The following is a 27,330-nucleotide window of genomic DNA, read 5'->3' as shown; positions in this document are numbered from 1 at the left end:
ACTCCAGCAACCTTATGATCATAAGCACACTGTGTGCTGGTCAGCCCCTTCCATGCCCTGCACATGTGCTTCCGCACTCTCGCAGCACTGTTCCTGCAGGTCCCCTTACTAATCACCCTTAAGTCTACACATGAGCTCCAATCCATTCAAGCCAACATTGATCAGTAAGTGTGTCCTGTATTTTGACACACTCAAATGGCTAAGTAGATTGTTGTCTTCTTCTTCTCCTCCTCCTCTTTCTCCTCCCTCCTCCTCATTCTTATATTTATTCTTGTTTTGTTGTTGTTGCTGTCCTGGTTTTGGTTTGTTTTCTTTCTATCCTTTTCTTCCCAGGGAGCAAATGAGGCACACTCATTGTGATTTTCAGGTGACCTTGAACAAGTGCATTTCCATGGGAGCCTCAGTTTCTCCTTCTATATAATGACAAGGTCCCTCATCACATACCCCTACTGACCACGGATTCTGTTTACCTCCTTCTGTAGCCTGGGAGAACCATCATTCCCTGTATGCACCCACTCCAGAATCCTTTAGCAGAGAACAAAGGTTATGAACAAAATGGCCTCCCTCTCAGCTGTGGGCAAAATGTCTGGGGAAGTACCAGATATGGCATCTTCCCCAGTGTAAGACTGAGCACAATTCTTACTCTCTCCCCACCTCTGAGAAAGGTGGAAGCTAATATACATCTCTGGTCAGTGGCTGAGAAAGAAGAATTGGACTTTTGACTTGAGCAGATGATCTCCAGTCCAGAGGCCATCTGGAGAACAAAAGAAAAGGTAGGCCTAGAAGAAAGATTGGCCTCACCTGAGGCTCTTCGGGAACTTTACAGAAAGTACAAAGCAAAAACACTCAGACCTTGCTCAACCTCTCGTCGGCCTATGAGTCTAGCCTTTTGGGTCATGACTAACGCCACTTCCCATGCCAAATGTTACAGCAAAAATGAAAGTCGAAGGTATTGCTCCTTCTAGTTCAGCATGGTTGTGTCCCATCCTCGATGTACAGGGTTCCCCCAGCTGCCCGGAGCTGCCAGCAGGAGGAAGCTCCTTTTCCTTGTTGGTGCACTGCTATGAGCTGGACACTACGAGATTCACAGGCAAAGATGTGTTTTGTTCCTAAATCTTGATCTTGTTTTGATTTAATGAAAAGGGCCCAAGATCAGGAGTGGGATAGCTAAAAAAAACTTTCTATAAAAGGAATATATATATTTTTTTCAAATAATAAAGTTATTATTACATACTTTGGATTTGTACGATGAAGGAAAGCATAGGTGGTTGCTATGAACTACACGTTGTCTTGATACCACACACTGCAAATGAGAAGGAAGTGCTATGACTCTTCAGTTGGTGAACTTAAATATCTCATGGAGAATACACTTATGGGAACCCTTGTTCTTAATAATCTTGATTCCATAAATATTTTAAAATAAAAAAACAATCATTCCCAAAGTAGCTCGTGAAATTACACCTCTAAAGCTAGGAGGGAAGGCATATATTGATAATCCCAGCGCCTGGGAGGTAGGAGTCCAAGGTCACTCTCACCACGGATGTATTGAGTTCAAGGCAAGACCAGGCTACCTGAAATGTGTCTCAACACACCAAAGATTAAAAATGGAACTATACGCATCCTTGTCCAGGATATTAAAACAGGCTTCTGGAGAGAAAGTATACGTAGACCAAGTGTAGACTTGGGGCTTCTTAATCAAGTGAACATCAGACATCTGTGAACTGAAAATACAGATGTCTGGGGCCCATGCAGGGAACTCCTACTTCATTGTGACTGGAGACTGGTTAGCTACTGGATACTAGAATATGCATCCAAACGATTCATCTACACCCCTGAGAGGGGAGTCACAGACAAACAGAAAAAAAAAAAAAAACCCCAACATGTAGTGGTTTGAGTTTGCTTGGTCCAGGGAGTGGCACCATTAGGAGGTGTAGCCATGTTGAGTTAGGTGTGGCCTTGTTGGAGGAAGTGTGTCACTTTGGGGTGGACATTGAGACACTCCTCCTTGCTGCCTGGAAGCCAGTCTTCTCCTGTTTGCGTTCATGGAACAAGAAGTAGAACTCTCAATTCCTCCAGCACCATGCCTGCCTGGACACTGCCATGTTTCCTGCCATGATGATAATGAACTGACCCTCTGAAATTGTAAGCCAGCCCTGATTAAATGCTGTCCTTTATAAGAGTTGCCTTGGTCATGGCGTCTCTTCACAGCAATGAAACCCTAACTAAGACACACGCTTTCATTTATATGTCAATTTCAAATCCACAATACATCAAATTGCATGTTAAGAGAAAAGGATAGGACTCATTATCTGGGTGACATGGGAATATCACAGAAAGACACCTGCCAAAATTAGAACCCTGTTTGAGGATGCTGGACGTGGGCAGTGTAAATGAAGCCTGTGACAGCATTCGATGTAGTAGTAATGTAATGCATTGTGTTCACATGTGCACTCACATGTGTGCTCACATGTGCGTTCACATGTGTGTACATGGCACATGTGTATGCATGTGGAAAACAAAGGACAATGTCAGGCATCACCCTCCCTCAGTAATGCAGTCCACACTCTTTAAGACAGAGTCTCTCACAGACCTTGAACTCACCAATGAGGCTAGTGCCCCAGGAAACCTCCAGTCTCCACCTCTCCAACACCAGGATTAGGGGTGCCTAGCACTACACCCGAAATTTGTATGTGGGGTCTATTGCTCACACTGGGAAGCCAAGCACTCGATAGAATGAACCACTGTACCAACTCTGTAACATTTTTTTTTGTTTTAAATAAATGCTTCTAGCTGATAGTTTTTCCAAATAATACGATAGGAAAGAGTTCCCAACAGCTGCAGAGGTCATGGAATTTCTGGCTCCCTTACAAATGGAGTGACCTCTTTCTAGGACCCTAAAGAGATCCAGGTATCTCTGATCCACCTTTTCCAAAACCACTTGAGCTAGAGACAGCCCATGGTGTTGGCGTGTTCAGAGAGTAAGCAGAGGCAGAAAGAGACTTGCTGTGAAGGAGCAAGTCAGCTTCCCGGATGACGTCAGCAACAGTCTTGAGGAAGCCCCACCTTCCAGCATGTGGCCCATAGGTTCTCAGCATATGGGAACAGAACTCTGCTGACTCCAGAGTTTGTTTTTATTTTCTAGAGAAGTTGGAAAGGTGGCTTGGAATACAAAGTTCCTCCAATAAAATTAGCCCACTACTAATTACAAATCAGTTCTTTTTTGCCTGGGCTGAAGAATGCCCTTCTGGGCGGGCAGAATCAGTCTGTCAGTTGGAGACCTGTGAACTGGATAAGCTCAAAGTTACTGGCATCACAGGAAGCTGCCTGCTGTTTGTACATCATGTATAGTCCTGAAGCAACAACAAGATACTGTGACAAGTTATACAGTAGGGATAGAAAGAGTAAGCATGTCACCTTAGTTTTGTCAAATGGTGGCAAGAAGAACACGCACACACACACACACACACACACACACACACACACACACACACACACCTGCCAGTTGGCTAACTTGATTCTACCCTTTCTTGCATAAATGTGAGTTCTCCAGAGAAGGCCCACAGCTTTGCTCTAAATCAAGTTCCCTCTCTTCTAAATCTTAACACACTGTACACTTCCCAAGTAGCAATCACTAGATTTATACCATAAGACATTCAGAGGTGTAGATCTCCTAAACACTCACTCTACCCATTGGGGACATACCTGGTATATATGATGCACCCGGCATAGCTTTAACGAATTGTGGAATCATCTTTAACCACACCATCGAAGCCTCTTCTTGTTCTTGGCCTGACCCTTGCTGTCTGCTTTTGGAGCTCCACGCCCCCGGACCTTGAATGATGTCAGAGCAGAACACTTTCCAGCATGTGCCCCTCCCCCACATTGCTCACTAAGACACAGCCAAGAGGTGCCAAGATGTGGTTCATACTAAAAGTTGTACTGCACTGGAGCTAAGAGAACTCCCATTGTATTCGTTATCTGTATCTTGAGTGCTGGGGGGGTGGGAGGGGATCTACGAACACAAATTAAATTGCATTCCCTGCATACATTTTGCACTCTGATTTTATTTTATATGAGTAATGGGTTCATTATATGACAAGTAATGGACCAGCCCTCCTCCAGACTCATTGAGAAAATTTCATTACCTTCCAAGACAAATTGAATTTTTTTGATGTTGAAAAGAATTTTATGAGGTTGATCCCTAAGCCCATAAAACATCAGTGAAAGCAGATTAGCGCACAGAAGTCTCCAGGAAAGCAGCTCAGCTGGGAATGGGGATAATGGCTGAGGGAGAAACTTAGAAGAAAATCAGAAGCAAACAATCATGACTTCTAAGAAGCAATGGAGAGAAGAGACGGCGGCAGCAGCGAAAAGAGGATTAAGGGGAAAGTGGGACTGAGTAGCGCTTTGGAAGCAGACGTGATCAGGGGCAGGGTGTCTGTCCAAAATTCCACTCTCCGATCTTTCAGTCTCCATCCAGTGCTGATGTTCACATCCAGCTTCAGGTACGATTCATTCTGATCGTAGGCTGGCCACAGAGGCAGGTCATCCCCGTTAGGATCCCTGAAAGTGAGAGCAGACCCCAGTAAGATGGCCATCCTCAAACGCCCAACTGCAAGGAGGCTGGCTGGTTCACTCACCCACTCCTGGCAAAGTTAGCCCAGTAGCTCATCATCTTCCTGCTTAGCAACTTCTCATCCTCAGTGGCTTCCTCTGGAGGAGATGAACAGAAATGCAGCTGCTTGCCTGCGTCACAGACATCCCAAGCCTCCTCCCAATGGTGAGCCCAGTCATGCCTTGAGCCCATTACTGAATCCTTAAGTCCTAGCTCCAATATGCAACTGAGGCACCGCCCATAGAATGCAGGTTGAGCATATCTTTCTCATTGGTCCTCTGATCCACCCATTACCATTTGAATGCAGAGTGCTCTCCCTCTCTCTTTCTCTCTCTCTCTCTCTCTCTCTCTCTCTCTCTCTCTCTCTCGCTCTCTCATGCGTGCACGCGCTCTTGCTCTCACTCTCCCTCTCCCTCTCTCTGTGACTGTCTCTCTGTCTGTCTCTCTGTGTCTCTGTCTCTCTGTGTGTGACTGTCTGTCTCTGTGTCTGCCTCTTTGACTGTCTCTGTCTCTCTGCTTCTCTGTCTCTCTTCTCTCCGCCTCCTCCTTCTTCCTCCCCCCCCCCAGCCATCCACTACTATCTGCTAAAGCTTGTTTCCAAGATGCCCCTAACAATAATAAATCCCCAAGGATCCCACAGCCCATCTATAAAACAATGTCATTTGGCAGATAGCATCTGCAACCCTTTAAATCACTTCCCTCTCACTTGCAATAACAGGTAAATCCCATCACTTCCCTGCAGAAACTTAGCTGCCGGCTCAAAGATAAGCGCTGTTACCAATGCTGTAGACACATTCAGGAAGATGGTCACAGGGCACAGCTGGACACAACTTTATGCATCTGTTTATTCACAGGCACAGGTTCTGCACCTTGTTCTCTCTACAAAAGTTGTATCTGGAAATTGTATCTATAAGTTCTACATTGTCAGCTGTAAACCTACCATTGTTCTATAACCTCACAGTATAGTCAATGTTCAAACATGTGTATGTGCAATGGCAGCTAAGAAAGTACTGAACATAGTATGTGTACCCCACATTCCAGTGACAGATATTTACATGCTATCAAGCACTTTTTGGAGATAGCAATGTTTCTTGTATGTTTTTATATTTTGGCACATGTGGATATAATTAGCCAAAAGCCCTGCACACGGAATTGCTAGGCTGAGGACTGTACACACTGCAAATGTCTACAGCCTTCCTCTAAGATATGAAATAGTTGTTTCCCACACCTGCTGGAATAGACCAAACACGGATTGATTTAGGGTAGAATGATTCACGGGCCAAGAGTGGTCTGTTCTTCTCCTGCCATTTCTGAGCTTGAGCAGGCTGCATACATTAAAAGTCACCCACATTTCTACTTTTCCATAAGTTGTTCAAGATTTTATTAGCTTGCTCTTTCCTTACAGACATTAAAGATTCTAGAGTGCAAGGAATCTAACCTCCCCCCCCAACACACTCAGACACACACAGACACAGACACAGACACAGACACACACACACACACACACACACACACACACAGACACACACACACACACACACACACACACACACACACACACACACACACACACACACACACACCACTAAGGCTAATCATTGTTTCCAGTTTGGAGAGGCCTTCCTTCAGTCAGAGTGTGAAACCACTGCTAAATAAAAGCATGTATTAAGCACTCACTGTTTGTTTTATGACAATTATTTAACTTCATCCTTATTTAAAAATCAAAAAACAAACAAAAATAAAAAGCACCTTAGGGGTACCTCTGCCACAACTAATAAGGATGGGTAGATAAACAAAATGACGAAACGACAATCCACAAATCTCAACAAAAGAACTATCCTCTGTCAAAGGCTGAGTTAGTAAAGATCCTCCATTGCATGGTATCTTAAACTAAATGTTTTAGTCGTTGTTCCTATGGGGGATTTGCTTGTAACTTTTCAGTCTCTCTCTCTCTCTCTCTCTCTCTCTCTCTCTCTCTCTCTCTCTCTCTCTCTCTCTGTCTCTCTTCTCTTCTTCTTCTTCTTTTCTTCTTCTTTTTCTTCTTCTTCTTCTTTTTCTTCTTCTTCTTTTTCTTCTTCTTCTTCTTCTTCTTCTTCTTCTTCTTCTTCTTCTTCTTCTTCTTCTTCTTCTTCTCCTTCTTCCTCTTCCTCCTCCTCCTCCTTCTTCTCTCTCTCTCCTTCTTTCCTTCCCTCCCTCCCCCCCATTTCTTCTCCCTCTTTTCCCCCCACCGTGTGTGTGTGTGTGTGTGTGTGTGTGTGTGTGTGTGTGTGTGTGTGTGTGTAAAATAGGTATATGTTTATAAACCACTGAGCTAATGAAATCCCAGCCCCCAGCTCTTACTGACTCTTGCACAGTGGGGTGGGGTGGATGAGCAGGGGGCTTTACAGAAGCAGTTGGGGGAATTAACTCTACTCTCTTCTCACGGCATTCCGCATTCCATGTCCCTGCAAGAGGAGCCCACAGCCACTTACTCACCAAACATGACCACGTCACCCTCCAGGAATGGGCCTCCAAAGACAAAGCGGATTTCATCCGTGTGGTCAGCCTTCACGAAAGCTGGCCTTGTGTTCTGAAAGCAGTTGGGTCGGTGCTGAAACTCATAAAAATAGACAGGTCCACCAGCATCTGAAAAAACAAAGAGCAGAAAGCATCAGGTAGGCATGGTCCTGTAGCCCTACCTTTCAAGGCCCAAATTTACAGGCCCAGAGGTGTGCTAGCTCATAAACCACCCTGCCTGCCTCCTGCCTGCCTGCCTGCCTGCCTGCCTGCCTGCCTGCCTGCCTGCCTGCCTGCCTGCCGCCTGCCTGCCTGCCTGCCTCCTGCCTCCTGCCTCCTGCCTCCTGCCTCCTGCCTCCTGCCTGCCTCCTGCCTCCTGCCTCCTGCCTCCTGCCTGCCTCCTGCCTGCCTCCTGCCTGCCTCCTGCCTGCCTGCCTCCTGCCTCCTGCCTCCTGCCTCCTGCCTCCTGCCTCCTCCCTCCTGCCTGCCTCCTCCCTCCTCCCTCCTGCCTGCCTCCTCCCTCCTGCCTCCTGCCTCCTGCCTCCTCCCTCCTCCCTCCTGCCTCCTGCCTCCTGCCTCCTCCCTCCTCCCTCCTCCCTCCTGCCTCCTGCCTCCTGCCTCCTGCCTGCCTCCTGCCTCCTGCCTCCTCCCTCCTCCCTCCTGCCTCCTGCCTGCCTCCTGCCTCCTGCCTCCTCCCTCCTCCCTCCTCCCTCCTCCTCCTCCCTCCTCCTCCTTCTCTCCCTTCCTTCCTTCCTTATTTGGGGCTGGAACCCCCTCTAGACCAGCCTTCTTATCCTACTGACAAAGATGTGGCAACCCTATGCACACTCAGAGAAGGAAAGAATTCTACTTATAAACAAACAGACACACACAAAAAACTCACCATACTGAGCCCAGATATACCTTGTGACTTCCTGTCGTTCACCCTGGTCCATATGTCTGGAAGCACCCAGAATTTCCCCCTTTCCAAAACAGTCTGCACCCATGCAACCTCCACCCCACCTCCTTCCACCAACGTCCTTCCTCTGAAACACACACACACATACTTGAGCACACAGGCACTCGCGTGCAAAAACACACACTTGGTCTCAAATTTTCTTCCAATTATCAGCTCGTTTCTTGGCATCTCTTCCAACAAGACAGCATAATCTATCTGCCTTACACTTATTTCATTCCTTCTCTTTATGTTTCTTTCCCACATAATAAAATGCACACACTTCAAATGTAGAATTTGAGGAGCTTTGGCACATCTATGCATAATCATTTACTGACCACATAGAATATGTCCCTTAACCCAACACACACACACACACACACACACACACACACACACCATGCACACACACACCATACATACACACACACCATACATACACACACACCATACATACACACACACCATACACACACACATACCATACACACACACACATACACTCCATGCACACACACCCACCATACATACACACATACCATACACACACCCACCATACACACACCATACACACACCATACACACACACACACCATGCACACACACACCATACATACACACACCATACACACACCCACCATACACACACACACCATACACACACACACCATACACACACACACCATACACACACACACCATACACACACACACCATACACACACATACCATACACACACACACCATATACACACACACCATACACACACACATACACACCATGCACACACACACCATACATACACACATACCATACACACACCCACCATATACACACACACCATACACACACCATACACACACCATACACACACCATACATACACCATACACACACACCATACACACACCATACACACACCATACACACACCATACACACACACCATACATACACACCCACCATACACACACCCACCATACACACACACCATACACACACACACCATACACACACATACCATACACACACACCACACACACACACACACACACACACAAACTTAAACACAACAAAAATAAAATTTGTTTTAATTCCCACTGCCCTGCATTTGGCAGTGGTTTCTAAAATACAATACAAATTACACAATTAACAAAGAAAACATAAGTGAGGCAATATTTGAACATTTAAAACCAGTATTCTGCTATCCACTATCAACAGAATAAGAAATCAACCTATAGAGTGTCTTTCAAATTATGGCAAATACTTGCAAATCATATCTCAAATGGAGTTAGTCTGTGCAATATACAAAGAATTTCTAAAGCAAAAAAAAAAAGAAAGAGATAATTCTCAGTTAAAAGAAAAAAGAGGAAACAACTTGCACAGGCATTTTGTTTTGCTACGAGACATGAAAATGTTTGGAAAATATTCCACATTTTCTCTTACATGGGATGTGTGTTTCAACCAAATGGAGTAGGGGAGGGAAAATTGATGATATTCATGTATGGAACTCTCATCATGAGATTCATTATTTTGTATTGGATTTTTTTTAAATTATTTTTAGTATGGAATAGAGTTTATTTAGAAGAGTTGAGGGGGTAGGGGAAAAAGAGAGAGAGGAGAGGAGTAGAGGTCAGCCATGAACATATGGTAGGAGGAGGGGGATGGGGAGAGAAAGGGCAGAGAAGGAAGAGGGGAAGAGAATAGGGAGCAAGAGAAAACTTAATTTCAAAATGTCTGAAAAGTACATGGAGATCTCTCCAACCTGTCTACCCATTGGAGAGACACATATTAACACGATAACTGAATATCACTTCACCCACACATACATGTATGTGGTAGCTATTTCTCCTGAAACTGCAGGAAGCGGGTGTCGATGCAGCAGAGGGAATCCTGTTCTCACGCATTGGTAGAGGGTATGAAAATCGTCAGAGCCATTATGAAAGTAACGCGCAGCTCTTCGTAAGATAGAATGATTGTGAGCTCCAGGAATATGCGTGTAAAAGAATGGGTATCCCTATGTTCGTGTTCAAACAGCATTTTTCGCCATAATCAGAAGGTAGATCCATTCCAACAACCATTGATGAATGCATAAACAAACATGGTATATACGGGCAAAGATTATTCCTCAGCCTGAGAAAGAAATTCTCGTAGGTGGTAGTAAATAGGTGAACTTTGGGCATTATGGTAATAAGCTAGACAAAAACCACAAATATTGTATTTCACTTATAGGAAATATGTAAAATGCTTAGAGTACTAAATACTTTGTCATACATCTCGTGACATAATATCTTAAGTGTGAAAATTATGTTGTTTAATTTTTACATGTTCGAGTTTTCATATTTCTTGTTGATTTCTGATTTCACTCCACTGTGATCATACTCTACCTTCTCGGATTCACTGAGATTTGTTCTGTGGTCAAATGTGTAGTCTATCGTGTACATCACATGTACAAGAGAGAAATGGAGACTCTGGTATAATGCTCTTTACGCAACGTTAGGTCTGGCTGGTTTATAGTATTCTCGGCTATTTCCCTCTTCATAACTTTCATAATTGTTCTGTCATTGAAAGTGAGATGTTAAGGTCTCCAACTATTACAATAAAACTATCCCTTCGATCTTTTCCCATCACTTTTACTTCATATATTTTGTGGTTCTATCGTAAGGCACATGTAGGTTTTTAATTGTGATGCCTTCTTGGTGTAGTTATAATGTCCTTCACTGTGTCTTGTCCCACTTTCTGTCTCCAGATGTATTTTGTCTGACTTAAGCAGCAGCCCAGCTTCTTCTGGTGGCTGTCTGCCTTGACAATCGTCTCCATTCTTCCACTGTCAGCCAGTGTACTTCCTTTGTTCTGGGGTGAATCTCTTCTCAATAGCACAGTTTCTTTAATCCCTCTGAAACATCTGACTATTGGGAAATTAGTCCATTTACATTTAATATAATTCATAAAAGAGAAGGACTGACTTCCACCAATTTACTATTTGTTTTCTATGTCTTTTATAGCAGTTTGGTTTTTTTAATAGCTCCATTAATGCCTTCTTTTGCACTAGAGTTTTCTACTGCATCATTTTGATCCACTTCTTGCTTTTTTATCAGGAAAATTTTAGTTATTTTCTAAATTAATGTTGAAGATTGTAATTCACATCTTAAATTATGATAATCAAGTTCAAATTAATATCAATTTACTCTTAATAGAGTAAAACCTTTGTTATTAAGACTGAATTTATATGTCTATGTATTGTATCTTTCTAACAGATTTACACTTGTTTTATGCGATTGTCTTTAAAATAATTTATGTAAGGGGATGTTGTAAATAAAAATAGATTAAGAATTAATTCCATATTTACTTACATGGTTAGTTTTACTGTATTATTTTCTTTTTCATGTGGATTTGAAATTCTTTCTGCATCCTTTTGTCTCAGCTTAAAATGTTTAAAGAATTCCTTTTCCTTTTCTGGCAAGTTTATTAGCTATGTACGTTCTGTGTACCTGAAAATGCCATAATTTTTCCTTCTTTTCCAAATGACAGTTTTACCCAGATATCTAATTATTGGTTAGCAGCCTTGACTATGTTATCTCCTGGCACTTTGAATATGTCATCCCCATGCCTTATGACCACCATCACTTCATTTGATAGAGCCTATGATAATCTGATTCATAAATGACAAGTATCAACTCTCTGTGTCCATGAAGCTCCTTTATTTATCTCTGACTTTAGATACAATGTGTCTCTTTGTGGTCTCTAAGTTTTTCCTATCTGGGGTTTTGACATTCTTGGAAGACAGACTTTCAAAAACTTTGGAACGTTTTGTCCGTTACTTATTCTTCCTGCCTCTTTTCTCTCTCCTGTCTTTCTTGAGATCCTTTTAGACATATATTTGGTTGGTCAAATTATCCTACAGGATTCCTGTGCTCTGCTCATTTTCCTTTTTTCTTTTCTCTTTCAGATTGAGTCTCAATTGGCATAAACTAAATGCCTTCTTCTTTCTTTCATGTGCACAGAGCCATGATGGATCCTTAGAGTAACTTGTTCATTTCAGCTATTGTATCTTTCCACTTTGTACAGTTTCTTCTCAGTTTTAAGAAATAAATTCTCTTTATGGCCACTATTTAGTTATACGTTAGTCTCATGGTTTCCTTTAGACATTTGAACATATTTAAAATAGTAAATTTTTGCTCAGGCGATGGTGAGACAGTGGTTAGCATACCTGCCATTCCATATTTAAAATAGTTGATTTAAAGTTTTTGTATCTGTAATGTTTGGGCTGTTAATTTACTTTTCCTGTATGTAAGCATTGCCTTCTTGTTTCTTTGTCTACAATAATTAAAAAAAATAAAAACAATAACAACAGAAGTTCTGGTGTGGAAGTGATGGAATCTAATCTTACTAACTGCCTGAATTTTTGTTTGGGGGTACTGCTGGGTTCGTTTGTTTGTTTTACTGATACTCTATACTGACTTTATAAAGTTTTTATTATTTGTTCTAAGTGGTCACTGCAGCCTATCTTCTGTTACTTAGTGATCAGTTTATGACAGTAAGCCAGCTGAGATTTCCATAAACCTTGGGGACCAATGAAACAAACAGATCAGAGGAAGAAAACACCACAGTCCTTTCAGTCAGACTCATTTGTGTGTGCATGTGTGCATATGCATGCTGGGGGTTGAAGGAATGGTCTTTCCTCCTTTAAATTTTTCCTTATTTTTGAGAATGTTATACATGTATATAATGAAATAAGACTATGCCTGCCCACTTTCCCCCCTCTTTACCTCCCTCAACTTGATGTATTTTAATTCTATAACCTACTAACCCGGTTAGTGTCACCCATATAGGCCTGGGTCAGGTGATCTACTGAAATACTGGCAACCAACCAGTGTCCACTTCCACAAAAATTATTCTCTCTACCCTAGCAACTGTTCCTTGCCAGTAGTGCCTCAGTGAGAGGTGGGACCTGCTCAATTATCCTAGTTCAATGATAAGTCCTAAAATCAAGTGAATTGTATCTTTTCTAATTTTGTTACACTCACTCAAGATTGATTTGGCCATCCCAGCATTCTCATGTAAATTTTAGAATTAGTTCATTAATATCTACAAAACTGTTACAAAAGAATTGAAATTGTTCCACAGTACTGCGTTTACAGATAAATGTCCCCCAACCCCACTTTCCTCGAACCATTTAAATTACTCTTACACTCTCTCATCATTCAGTTAAAGTCGCTGTCAAGGTCACCAGTGACTTCTGTGTTGTCAAACTCAACATCAACTGAACAGTCCTCAACTTGTCTGTCATTAAGAGATGCAGTGCAACAGTGACCTCGCATGGCAACCTGGCCCATGGTCTTTGTCCCTCACTGATGCCACTGCACACATCACCATAGAACACAGTCTACATGAAATCTGTTTCTTTTTTCCAGTCTTTCTTACTAGCACAGTGGCAGGGTATTTATTCTGCTTGATGCCAAACTTCCAGGATATAGAGCAGAATCAAGTACAAAGGAAGTCACTGATAAGTATTTTCTAGAAGAAAAACGGGGAAGGGGAGATGAGGGAGGGGGAAGGGAGAAGGGGAGGAAGGGGAGGAAAGAGGAACAGACGAAGGGAGATTACCTTTACATTAACTCCCCAGGGACTTTTTTACTTTCATCTCGCTTTCTTCCTTACTCCTATAGCTAAGATGTCTTGAAAGACAACCAGCTCCAGAGAGAAAACTGAAGAAAGTAGAGGACTGAAATAATAAGTGGTATATGTTCCCGAGTCACAACGATGGCTATAGTGTTCTTCCACCATGAGCGCACCAAAGAGATCCTCACAGTGAAGGAGCCCTGGGATGGGTCCTCAGGAAACAACATGGACCCTGTAACCTCCTGTCTCACTGTCTGTGTCCTTGAGGAAATGCTCTTCAGGGACTCACCTCTGTGATTTCGAGCTGTGACCAGCCCAGGAACCACAAAGAACACATCTCCAAACAAATCCAGTAAAGTGTCTCGGATGTCAGTCAGAGAATGCTTGCCGTGGAAGTAATCTTTTGCCACGATGTGCATATACTGGGGGGGAATATGCTGGGAAAAGAAAGGAAGAGAGGAAAGAAAGAAGAAAGGGAGGGAGGGAGGAAAGGAGGGACAGGGAGAGGAAGAAAGGGAGGGAGGGAGGAAAAGAGGGAAGAAGAGGAAAAGTGAAGGGAAAGGAAAAGAAAAAGAGAAAAAAAGACAAATTCATGGTCATAGGAAATCCAAGTAACAATAGCCAACCTGTTAATTAAGCATTAACCTGTGAAGGTAAAGTTGTAAATACTGTCTGTGCATTGCCTCATTTCACCCACCAGCAATCCTAGGATGCACTAAAAATAACACCACAGTTTTGGCAACTTAGAGAACATGAAGAGAATAAATGGTTGGTCCAAACTCATGGGACTACAATTCTTTCACAAGTCTATCCTCAAACCCCATGCCCTAGGCCACACAGTACACATTGGTGGCACTCATTGCAAAATGAAAATCTGGGGTCTTGTGTCTCAAAGTTATTAAGAATTTCCAGGTGTTGACAGCAAAGCATCAAGCTGAAGGAGAAGGAAGTGGTGTATGACACACTGGCCATACATCCACAAAACTGTCCCAGCTCCTGGGGCAAGCTGTGTTTCTAAGCCATTTGTTGTCTTACAGCCTCATTCTCTTCATCTGTCATTTTTAGAATGGGTCATTCTAAGGATTAGTCAAGAGGACAAGCAGAGTACGCTGCCTGGCTGAGAGCAGGCCTTGGATCTCTTGGTTCCTGATCGCTCTGACTGAGCCCTTCCATTGGACAACTGAGTGCCTTCTTAAACCCAACTCCAGCTGCCTCCCACTCTTCTAACCTTGCCCTTGTCCTGAGCTTCAATGGCAGACTGCAGAAGGTCAACTTTTTGAGGAACTCTCAGCTCTATCCACGTGTAGGGCACAGGGATGTTTGTCAAGTGGATGACTGTCTGGAGAGCCACATCATCCACAGTCACTTACCAGCAAGACATGTATCAGGGTGAGAGCGGTAGACTCATTGGAGCCGAAAAGAATCTCAGGCGCTTCCCTCTGCGAAGAGAGAGAAACAGGGAATCCTCCATGAGCACCAGAGAGCAAAACAGGACCTGAACGTGTAATTTTTCTTCCAGTGGAAACCGGAAAGACAGGAGTCCTCTCAGTCCCAGGTGGCCATGCATGTAGAAGTGTTGGTTATCGATTGGCCAGTGAATGTCCCCTTCTCCTGTCTTATCAAAAGCAGCCATTCCCTGTCATATCTGTGGCCCTGTGGAGTCCTAGTGGTTACGAGCTATCAGCTGGATTAAACTCATATGTTGGGGTGCTGAACACCCCTCCCCAACCCCTGTGTATCAGAGTATAACAGTATTTGGTCTTTAAAGCAGTGATGCTATTTTAATGAGACCACTAAAGGCACTCTGAGAAGAGAAATTCAGACCCACAGATACTAGGAATCCAAGCATAAGGACACACTATACTGAACTAAGTGAGAAAGTGACCATCCACAAGTCAAAGAGAAGCCAAGCTTGTGACAGCTTGATCTCAAGCACAGGGGACTCCAAAAGTGAGAGAAGATGCACTTCTGTGGTTCAAGACACCGAGACTCACTTTGTTATGGTGATCTGAACTGATACACACTTGGCTTTGACCTCAGATTCAGAGAGAAGCCAGTGGCTTGTTACTCTCCTTCCAAAACCTTTTCGGCCATAACTGGTAAGAAGCCAAAGGTAAGACCAGGGGTTCACAACATTTTGGGGGACTGGGAATGAGGGCTGTGGTGAATGTACAAATAATTCCTTGTGTCTCCAATTCTTCCCTTGAGATATGAAAACAATGAACCACCCACAAAGACTGCTGACACTGGAGAGTTGCTCTTTGGAAAGCACTCACCGTGGCGGTCCTTACATGGCAGAGGCTCTACATAGATACTTGGTGATTATCTCCTGGCAGTACTACAGCTTTAAAACATTATCTGGTAGACCTATAGTTCCCTAGGCAAATAAATTTACTTGAAAATCTTGTCATCTTCTTCCCTGACACTTTCCCACAGACACATTTTAGGAACTAGATTTGCATTAGGTCTCAAGGAAATAAGGACAGATTTGACTGAAACCCATAGGCATGGTATCCCCTGAATGGTGCAGACCTGAGCACTAATTCCCCCTTATCCTAAAGCTATTCAAAAGCTAGTGCTTACTGAGAGCTTGCAATATGCCAGGCTATTTAATGAGTTTCCATCTTGAAAAGCAGAGACTAAATGCATACAAGTTACACAGCACGGTCTCTTTATTGGCTGGAGACAGAAACACCACTCTCACCCTCTGAAGGGCAGTTTTTTAACTAAAAGTAGAAGAGGTGGCACCTGTTTGCAAGTTTTCGTTCAGATGATATGTGCCTGGTATGGGGAAGGCACTCTGGAGACTGCTCATAGTGCCTCGCAGTCACTGATTCCTTTATTTCTTAGTCTTCTCTCCCTGCTACCCTGCCACTTTAAAACAGAGGTTGGTCTAAGTAAGTGAACTTTGATGTCATAATGAATTTGAACTCTCCTCCAAACTTATAAAACAGATGAAAAGCTTTTCCCAGAGTCCAGAAAGTGTCCCTCCCTCTGCTTACCTGGGCTTCTGTTCAACCATCTACCCCTCCTCAGAGGGCTTATCCTCATTGCCGCCCTCTGACACTCCTGAAGATGACTTCTTCCCCACCCTGTGTTCTTCATTGCTCTGGGCATGCTCTGAAAGCATCTTCTAATTATACGTATCCACTATATGGCCCTGGAAAATGTGACTTGACAGAAAGCTATGAATGTCTACTATCAAAGGTTCAGGGTTTCTAAATGTATACAACTTCTCTACTTTTCATAATTCTACACAGAAGCAATCTTTGTAGGGCTCTTGGAAGTCAAAATACCTAGACAAAGACTGCATATAATTTGAGGGAGTGCAGTTCCACAAATCTATCTGAAATAGTAACTTTAGGGGTTGTTTTCTTTTGTTTTGTTTTGTTTTTAGTAAAGACAAATGGATCCAACTCTCAATGGATCTAACTCTCTCCTCTGGATACAGTTGCTTCATTTGCAATAAATCAGTATAAGGGCCGAGGCTGACATACTGTTGATCCTCCAGTCTCTAGTTCTTCTTGCCTGTAGTTTAGATGTGACTGAGTATGTCCAACCAGGTGATCATGTGCTGGAAGTTTGGTTCCCATTAGAAGTGTATTGTACAGTGGTAAATCTCCAGGAGGTAGGACCTAGGCAAAAGTGACTAGGTCACAGGAAGAGGTTACTCTAATTCTCCTAGGACCTAGTTAGTTTGCAAGAGGGTGAGTCATTAAAAAGGTAAGGCAACCTCTTTATGCTGGACCCCTTCTGCATAACGCCTTCCCTTTCTACTTCTCCGTCATGTGATGTCATCTCCAAATGCTGGAAGCATACTGTTTTTACTTCTATTGGTCGAAATCACAGGCCAAATAAATCCTTCTTTTAGCAGACTATGACTCCTCTTCTGGTCAGTGGGAAGGTTATTGTTGCATGAATATCAATGGTCTCCCAATTCTTACCACACAGAGAATCATCTATGAAAGCAAACAGTCGTCTTGCTATAGAGGCAGAAGCAAGGAGGACAGCCAGAATTCTTACCATGGGCAGTATGTAGCCACACTCCTGGTTATTGACTCCAATGATAGAAGGAACTGTTTTAAATGTCTTTTGAGACAACAGTTCCATCGGTTCTTCAGGAAAGAAAGAACCATCAACCACTCGAGTGAATGCCTTTGTTTTCTGCAACAAAGAAAAGGGAAACCAACAGTTGTTTCCATTTATGAAATCTACTGTCCTCAGAAGCCCAGATGCATTCAGGAAAAGGAGAAGCAAAACACCATTGACCCAGCCAGATGTGTTCGTTTCAGACTTGGCCTGCCGTGCACTTAAGGAAAAAAAAATCTAAACTCTGCCGCGCTGTGTTTTGTCATTTGCTAAATAATAAAAACAACAATGATAATATCACCCAAGGAAAATAAGAGCTTAGCAAAGTCGTTCTCCAAGAGGTTCATAGACTAGCATCGATGGCATCTGGAAGTTTATTAGAGACATAAATTCTCAGGTCTGTTGAATAGGGAACACTAAGGGCAGTCTAGCAGGCTGTCATTGGGGCTGCCCCCAGGTGATACTGATGTCCACTCAAGTTTCAGAATTTCTGGCCAAACTGGGAAGGGTAGGAGTAACTTGGATGAGAAAGTGGGTACAAATCCACTCCTGTGTGTTGGGCCTCAGAAAGCAACAACTATTTCTCATCTTTTTCTATTATTTGTTGGGGGAGGGGGGCTGTGGCATGCAGCTGGTACATGCCACAGTGTCTTTGTGGGACCCGAGGACAGCTGGGTAGCGTGGTTCTCTCCTTTCACCTTTGGGTGGGTTCTGGGCATTGAACTGATGTCATCAGGCTTATGCAGCAAATACTTTTCTTGGATGAGCTCTCGCACCAGCCCTGATCATATTTTTCTCTCTTTGGGTGCCAGTTTAGGAAATTGGGTAGAAGAGAGCCATGCAAGAGCTTAACTGGTGGTTCTCTATTACCCACTCTAGACTCCAGATGTTTTATCCATGCCAGGTAGCTACAAACATTTGAGTCTGATAAGTAACAATCTTAATCATTCAAGGACTAGCAGAATCTCAAGATTAGCCATTAGTCATCTAATGACGGAAATCCACAAGTACCAGCCAGACTGGTTGAATGCCTACAGCAGTGGGTGTGTCTCTGACCATTCCTTTTCAGGCAACTGAGATTTTTTGAATATTCTGTCACAACAAGAAAAAAAAAGTCACTTCCAATTCAAACTCCCAACACTCAGTCTTGACTTTAGCTTCAGGGTCATGGAGTACAAGCAGGGCCCTCTTCCCAGGGCGATGCCTTCAATGTCTAAGAACAACCCAGGCTGAGCAACATCCCCATCCCACAGTGTTCTTTAAATCCCTTGTAAGGAAATGTCTGAAACCCCACAACATTCAGATGTTGCCATGAATCTCCAACCCCTCTCTTGTCAAGATAGATCAAAATCAAAATAAAAAAGATCAAAATAAAGGGTTAGAATATATATCCAATCCATCTACTGAGTTATCCACCCCCCCCAGCTCTCCCCCCCTCCTCACCTGGCCAAGGCTCAGCAACTCGAGAGAAGACTTTTCCCTCAGGCACTTCAGCAAAACCTTGGAGTCTGATACGTTGCACTTACAGACATCCGCAACCACCTGCAACTGTTTACAGAGAGGGCAGACAGACAGTGGTACTGAATGTATCCAGGAGAACTAAGGCCTGGAAAGTGGCCTCCACCAGCCACAGTTGGTTGGTCCATCTGAGTGAGGTCCAGCATGCTACCTAACTTGCTGTAGGCCAATGCTGCCACATTGAGGTTAGCTTTGTGCTATCCTAACTCTACTGGCTTCCAGAGCTGGAGGAAAGGAGTTGTCAGTCTATGGCCATGGATTGGAATCAGGGTTCCTTCCTGGTCACAGATATACCAGGCCTGTACACTTAGCTACAATGCCACAGGTTCTGATCTTGGTATGTTAAATGGAGCTTGAACCTCAAGAGTGAGGGATCACTTTGGGACCTCCAATCATTAGCTGAGGCAGGGTTTGGGATCTGTGCTGAGTTTCTCTATGGATTAAGTTTCAGTCCCATAAATGGCTAGGAATCTCTAGGGGTCCTTTCTCTATATCTAAAGATTTTATAGTTATAATTTTATATTTGCTTGATTTACTTGTTTCTCTAATTTGAGGCCCAAGCCCTGCCTTCTCTAGGACTCCCTTCCAGACCACTGAAGTCCCATAATGCTCTTTGTTCCCTGATCTCACATACTCCAGTGTCCCCACCTTTCCTACCCCAGCCATTGCCAGGCATCGTTGCAGCCTACCATCAAGTTTCCCATATTTGTAGAGCTCATTCATTCATTTACAACTGTCCTTATGGGAGCTTTGTAACTGGGAGTCATGAATGCTCTGAGGACTGAATATAAGTTGCATACATGGTCAACATATAGTGTCTACATGTGACTTTAGGTCGTTTTAGAACAAGCTTCCATACCAATCCACAGACTCCAGGTAACATCAACATAACAAAAGACTTCTCTAGTTGAAAATATGCTTTCTCCGTTGATAAAGTCATGAGTCCTAATTGAGCACTGAGAAACCACAGGTGCTCAATGAGTGCTTTGGGAGTGAACGAGTGATGCATAAGTTGAAAGTAGCCTTGTTTAATTAAGCATTACCCAAATCAGTATTCATCTGCACTGAAGCTAGTTCACAATCTTATGACATTATTTAGATGTCGGAGGTTATGTGTGCTATTTTCTACATCATGTTTAAGAAAATGTATCACATGATCTGAATGAGGGGGTTTACAGTGTAGTACCCATATACTCTAGAGACTGAGATAGGAAGGCCTTTTCACCCCAGAAATTTGAGACCAGTCAAAATAACAGTGAGACATTCATCTCAAGAGAAGGAAGGAAGGAAGGAAGGAAGGAAGGAAGGAAGGAAGGAAGGAAGGAAGGAAGGAAGGAGAGAGAAGGAAAAGAAGGAAGGAGGGAGGGAGGGAAGGAAGGAGGGGGAGGGAAGGAGGGAAGGAAGGAAGAGAAATAGTCTTGAATGACTAATTTCCAGGGGGTAACAAATATCTGAGATATATACCCTACCTCTTCCCCTAAACTCCAGAGTCACTGCACCACACTCCCGGAAACAGCCTCAGAGTCTTTCTCAACATTACACTCTAGGGTAGCATAAAATATGATAGGCACAGAAGATTAGCTGTACAGAATAAGAATACTGGGACTGATTTGTATCCCCACAAAAATTATTTAAGAATTATAACACATATGTGCACACTCAGACACAACAATAATGTTGCATTGTGTAGCTGGACTCCTTTCTTCTGTGACAATGGTTCTCAACCTTCCTAATCCTATGACCCTTTAATACAGTTCCTCATGCTGTACTGACCCCCAACCATAAAATTCTTTTCATTGCTACATTACTGTAATTTTGCCACTGTTTGCTAATATTATATTAATGTTAATATAATATAATATAATATATTAATTAATTAATATATAATATATAATAATTAATTAATTAATATATAATATATAATTAATATATGATATATTATTTGCTAATATTATATTAATGTTAATATAACTGCCAGGGACTGGAGAGATGGCTCAGTGAGCACTGACTGCTCCTCTAGATGTCCTGAGTTCAATTCCCAGCAACCACATGATGGCTCACAACCATCTGTAATGGGATCTGATGTCTTCTTCTAGTGTGTCTGAAGACAGCGACAGCATACTCTCATATATAAAAAAAATGAAATAATAATGAATTACAATATAAATATCTCTGTTATTTGATGATCTTAAGCAACCCCTATGAAAGGGCCATCTGACTCCCCCTCGTGGAGTTGTGACCCACAGGTTGAGAGCCACTGCTCCATGGCATGCATACATACACCCATTGGTACAAATAGCTGGTGCCTTTCCTGTTGAACAGACCTTCCATATAGGCATAAAGTAGCCCTTGCCATGGTCAGGAAGAAAGTCTAAGCGTATGAGAAGAGGGCACCCTGTGGGCTTTTGAGTACTACGGAGAGATATGAACAGTATACCTACACCATGTTTCAGTTCATCATCAAAATTCTTCAGGCTGGGGATGATGGCCACTCCGCTCTGCATGATGGCTCTGTGGAATAACCCCGCGCTCAAAGGAGACAGAATCTAGAAAGAGAATGTAGGAGATCCAGCTTCAGTGATCCAAGAATCACACCCAATGTGATCAATCCCTTCCTTAAAGACATTCTCCCAGAAAGTCTGCTTTAGAATCCAAGCTTTGGCCTGGAGAGCCCTGCTTGGATATTCAAGGCTGAAATGAGTTATTTCACCTCTGTGAGTCCCCATTTCCCATTTTGTTTTTCTGCTTTGAAGATAGGATCTAATTTTTTAAAAAAAATTATGGAACGCTTCACGAATTCTTGCCCCAGCTCCCTCCATTCTTCTGTTTCAGTCTCCGAGTGCCAGGATTTCAGGCATGGACCTCCATGATTGGCTTCAGGAACACTTACAGCTATTCTGGCATGGCGTCTAGTATCTTTATTCCCTTGCTATTGGCAAGTTACTTAATATTTCCAAGCATCAGTTTATTCCCCTGAAACACTGTAGCAAAAGTTGCATTTGTGTCATAGATTTTTTTTTTATTTAGGGTGGAAGAAGTAATGAATATGAGGTAACCTCTGAAGCCAGCCCTTCTGTGGCCAGCCCCTCCCCCACAAGCCCCTCCCCTTCCTCAGAGGTTGCCCGATTGCTAACATCAACTGAGTGCCTGATCGATTTCATTCAGGAAGGATGGCGCTTATCATATACACAAAGTGGGTTACCATAGTCCTCCTTAGAAGGCAATATTGAAAACATAAAGTTACCTTGAGTACTGGTGGCCACTGCACAGCAGAAACCCTCTTGACCCACTACTATGTAACTGGACTCTGGTTAACATGTTAATTTATGTCAGGGAAATGCTGACCATGTGGGGACAAGCCATTTTCCAGCAGATTCATACATTTCTATTCTATTTCCCAACAGTCAGGTATGAAGTTTGCAATGTTGCACTGCCAACTACACAAGTTACTGTAATTACACAGCCGAGGGACTATCATCCGAACCAGTGGCCTTCCCATATGAAAAAAAAGCATTGTGTCTAGGGAAATATTGGTAAATATGAGTGGCTAAAAAAAAATTGGTATGGGTAAGAGTGAAATATTTTAGAGAACTATAAAACCCTGCCATACTGTTACAACAGTATAAGAGTACAAGCTACTTTGCAAACTACAAGTTACTTTGAATATAGATGCTAACTGGAAAATAAAAGGCTCAGAAACTGTATTCAAAGCCAGTGAGTTCTGCAGCCGATTTATACAAAAAGATACACATCCAAACTCAGCAGACAAACTCTAAAATTCCTACATCCTGTTTCCAGGGAGAAATTAATGTTATTATATGCACATCTACAGGTCTTTCAATGTCTTTCCTTATTCGTGTTTAAATGAGTTTTTCCAGAGAATAATGCTACGGTTTGTGTGACCCCCCCTGCCTGTAAGGAGGTCCAAATACTAGATGTTTAGTCTCCAGGACCACAGTATTGGAAAAAAGTGTGAAAAAGGTAGAGCTGAGGAGGGGCCTCTGGTGCTAGAAAGGACCTAAGTGGCTCTCCAGAGAGAGTGGTAACTAAGCAGGCCCAACTGCATGTATCTCACTACTTCCTGGTTTCCTGGTTCAAGATGTGATTGTTCTTCCTTCAGGGGCTCCTACCCTGTGTGTGTGTGTGTGTATGTGTGTGTGTGTGTGTGTGTGAGAGAGAGAGAGAGAGAGAGAGAGAGAGAGAGAGAGAGAAGAAGAAGAAGAAGAAGAAGAAGAAGAAGAAGAAGAAGAAGAAGAAGAAGAAGAAGAAGAAGAAGAAGAAGAAGAAGAAGAAGGGGAGGAGGAGGAGGAAAAAGAGGAGGGGGAGGAGGGGGAGGAGGAGGAGGAAGAGGAGGAGGAGGAGGGGGAGGAGGGGGAGGGGGAGGAGGAGGGGGAGGAGGAGAGGGAGAGGGAGAGGCAGAAGGAGAGGGAGAGGGAGGAGGAAAAGGAGGGAGAGGAGGAGAGGGAGAGGCAGAGGGAGAGGCAGGAGAGGGAGAGGGAGGAGAAAGAAAGGGAGAGGGAGAAGGAGGAGGAAAAGGAGGACGAAGAGGAGGAGGAGGAAGAGGAGAAGGAGGAGGAAGAAGAGGAGGAGGAGGAAGAGAAGGTAGAGAACTATCAACAAGTGCTTACCAGTACAGAAGACTAGATTATAAAGATTTGACTCTACAAACACAGGGATTTTTTCCCCCTCAAATCATCACTCATTGTGTAACCTTAGGTATTTATCTAAACTCTCCTGTTGACAGCTGTCTTGTCAATGAAATAGATTGTGCCCCAGCCTCTCAACTTGTCTACGAAGCAATATATATTCTTTAAAATGTATATTCTACTTCAGTGGGCCACTCCACACTGATGTGGACATGGGCAGCACAAACTGAACTAGGTGGGTTATTCAAAGTAAAAAGGATGTGAGGCTTGGAGAGTTGCCTCTTGGAGGAGTTTAGAAGAGGAAGGGAATGGATATAATACATTGTCAGCACATATAAAACTCTCAAAGAATTTATACAAGTGTCTTTTTTTAACCCTAAGGAAATAAAAAATGTTATATGTATTCAACACAAGGGGACCAAGCAAATGTAGATGATGTCTGTTGTCTTTATGACGAAAACCACCACCACCCCACAGCCAAGTCATAAAGCAGAAAACTCACGAGGCTAGAAATGCTTATGGCTCCTGCCGAGCCACCAAAGATGGTCACAGAGTCAGGGTTTCCACCGAAGTAGTTGATGTTCTCCCTAACCCATTGCAAGGCAGCCAACTGATCCTGGAAGGCCCAGTTCCCAGGGGCATGCTGGTTCTGTGTGCTGGGAGCAAGAGGCAAAGTGAAAGTTCTTAGCTAGCTAGCATGAGTCCTGCAGTCCCCAGTCAGGTCAGGTCCCCAGTCCCTAGTCCCTGTCAGGTGTGAGCTGGCAGGACATTGGGAACCAGAACTCTGCACACGCTGAGGGCACAAGGCCTTGCCCTTATGTTTTGTGATTTCCTCAAAAATGCAAAAATGGTCCTTAAGAGAAGTACACAGGCAGTATTTTATGTCTAATGTTAGGGTGTTGTTGGCTCCCCTTAACACATGGACCCCTAAAGTGTTTGGTTGCTAAGAGTTATCTCTGCCCCCTTGACCCAGGCTTTCTTGAACTAAGAAATTCCAATGAATAACAAAATCCCAAATTGCCTCCTTATTAACAATAAAGGCAGTACCCACAGCAGCAAGTGTGCCCAATACGGCCCCAAGAAATGTTTGGCTGACTCCTAAAATCTCCACAGCCTGTGAGACAGATGGCTCTGGACATTGTCCTCTTTGCCTCTCTGGATTTTCTCTGTCCTGCCCTGAAAGGTTGGCCTCTAGAAACTGCACTGCTTGGGTTTCAGCCTGCGCCATTGGCAAGAGGCTCTGAGGGTTGAGTGGAGAGAGTCTAGGCTATACACCCCACCACCCCATGTGCCCTCCATGCTAGACAGAGAGGATAATGGCACACTACCCCAACGCCATGCTTGTGTCAATTCTTGTCAGATAAATTTATGAATGTCCCACCATTATACTCATCCCTTCTAAACAGACTGGGAAATTCAGGCACAGACATATTAAATCTCCTTGTCAGAAAGATCGGGAAAAAAAAATAGGAGTCAACGATTCTGCCCTCAGAATCCACTCGTGTAATCACACTCAATGCATGTGTCTCATAAAGTCCCATGCTTCCCAAAATTATTGGGCAACTCATGGGGAAGTGCATGAAATAAGAAAACAAAGAAATATTGGGACCCAGAACTGCCATGTGGTTTGCAAGCTGTGAGAGAAATTTCAGCATCCTATCCCCTACTATCCTTAGGTTTTCAAACCTGTTCCCTCTTCTACATCCCTCTGTCTGCCTGTAACCATGGCTGGCTAAGGCTAAGTTTTCATTCTCAGCCCTCTCCAAGCCCTGTCAATTTAACCTTCCTTCCATAGTGTGTCCCACAGTGGTTCCGTTCCTCCCAGAGGGAGAACCACCTCATAGAAGTCACTAAGATCTCTAGGTGTGGCATAGAATTCACTGCTTATCGGGTAGCCTTGGGCCAGTCATCTAACCACTTGGCCTCAAATTCCTCATGAAACTAAGGATAAAAATAGTGCCTGCTCTGTGGGACTGCTGGAAAGATAGATAACAGGCACACTGTGTTACATTTGCTTCCTCTTGCTTCTATGGTTCAACCTTCCATAGATTCAGTAAGTCGGCAGTAGCCTCCCTACTGCTGCCCCCTCATTTGTTAATGAACAGCAGTCAATCATGGTCTAGACTCCAGTCTCTCCCAAAGTACTGCTTCCTGCTATTCTTCTCTGAGCAGGCCACTTCTAGGACCCTCCCAGTCTATAAAAGATAAAGTCCCAAATTCCATAAACATCATGGCATCCAGCTCCCTGCCCAATTGGGCTTGTCCCGGACTATCAGATTCACAAAATTCCAGGTCTCACCACTGTGCTACACCACGGTCTCCTTTGCAGCTCTGTGGGTCTTGTGAATGCCTTCTACCCAGTGGTATGTGAACAGAGTGGTGAATGCCTCCTTGAGGCTGACCCGGGAGTGCGTCTCCTGTGTGGCCCTACATGCTTTCTTCATTGCTGGTCAAATAAAGATGGAGAGCATCTGTGTCAGAGACACAAGGTGGAAGGGTCCTAGGGTCCCGGTTAACTGTGTGCAAGGACATCTGTTCTGTATCTGGGGCACAAACCTAGAGTGTCCTTGATGAGAAAGGTCTTTTTAAACTGCTAGGATCTGAGCAGTTTTATATTAATGTGCTAAATTGCCAAGCTAATTAGGACCTAATTTACTCAGTGCTACTGAAGGTTCAGTCATCCACAATTGCTACGCCACTTCCCTTTGTGATATGGAGCGCCATTCACCGGAAGAGACTCACTTGAAGAATCCAAATATTCCTAGGCGGTACTGGATGGTCACAATCAACACGTCCTCATAGGCAGCCAGGGCAGACCCATCGAAGATGGAGGCCGAGCCAGTCTCAAAGCCACCTCCAGGTATCCACATCATGACCTGAGGAGACAGAGTCACTCGAGTCAATCCTTCCCCATGCGTGTTGGATTCTTTGTTTGTTTTTTTTTAAATTGAGGAAAATGTAAGTGTCTCACTCTTCTTTTTAAGTAGGCTCCTAGGTCTTGTCTTTTGAATAGACCCAGGGGTAAACATATAGACTCCTGGCATCTCAGTGAGTAGATTGGATTAGTTGAGTGTGTACTGACAGGCTACTCAACCACCCTGGGCTCTTCCCCCCCCTCCCTACTGAAGTAAGAGTTGTAACGAGTATAACTACCTCACTTAGGAGGATTCTGTGAGGTCCAAATAAGAGTCTGCAACCAAAGCATTAGTTAAAACAGCATTGATTCCGTTCAAATGCTCAGAGACCAGTAACTGAAACTCACTGAGTCTGTGACTCACAGGAAGACAGAAATCACTGTAGGGTTTATAAGGGGAAAAGTTGTAAAGTTAAAACTATCAACTTCACAGGCACTAGAACAGCAGTTCACAACCTGTGAGTTGCGACCCCCCTGGGGTCAAATGATCCTTTCACA

At 43.5% G+C, this 27,330-nt stretch overlaps 1 protein-coding gene across 2 annotated transcripts in view; it reads right to left on the bottom strand.

Moving 5' to 3' along the window:
- Positions 1–4,044: 4,044 nt before the first annotated feature.
- Ces5a (carboxylesterase 5A) overlaps positions 4,045–27,330 on the bottom strand; it is a 58,264-nt gene continuing 34,978 nt past the window's right edge. For both annotated transcript variants that reach the window (XM_087594497.1, NM_001012056.2), the window contains 10 exon segments: positions 26,661–26,794; positions 24,421–24,574; positions 21,714–21,818; positions 19,198–19,302; positions 17,689–17,829; positions 15,036–15,104; positions 13,955–14,102; positions 7,091–7,240; positions 4,641–4,713; positions 4,045–4,563 (listed from right to left, as the gene is read on the bottom strand). In XM_087594497.1, coding sequence (XP_087450623.1) covers positions 4,332–4,563; positions 4,641–4,713; positions 7,091–7,240; positions 13,955–14,102; positions 15,036–15,104; positions 17,689–17,829; positions 19,198–19,302; positions 21,714–21,818; positions 24,421–24,574; positions 26,661–26,791 — 1,308 coding nt within the window. In that variant the 5' untranslated portion in view covers positions 26,792–26,794 and the 3' untranslated portion in view covers positions 4,045–4,331.

This window comes from Rattus norvegicus, chromosome 19 (genome assembly GCF_021556685.1).
Source record: "Rattus norvegicus strain SHRSP/BbbUtx chromosome 19, alternate assembly SHRSP_T2T, whole genome shotgun sequence".
Classification (NCBI taxonomy): Eukaryota; Metazoa; Chordata; class Mammalia; order Rodentia; family Muridae; genus Rattus; species Rattus norvegicus.
This window is presented reverse-complemented; position numbering and strand designations above follow the sequence as displayed.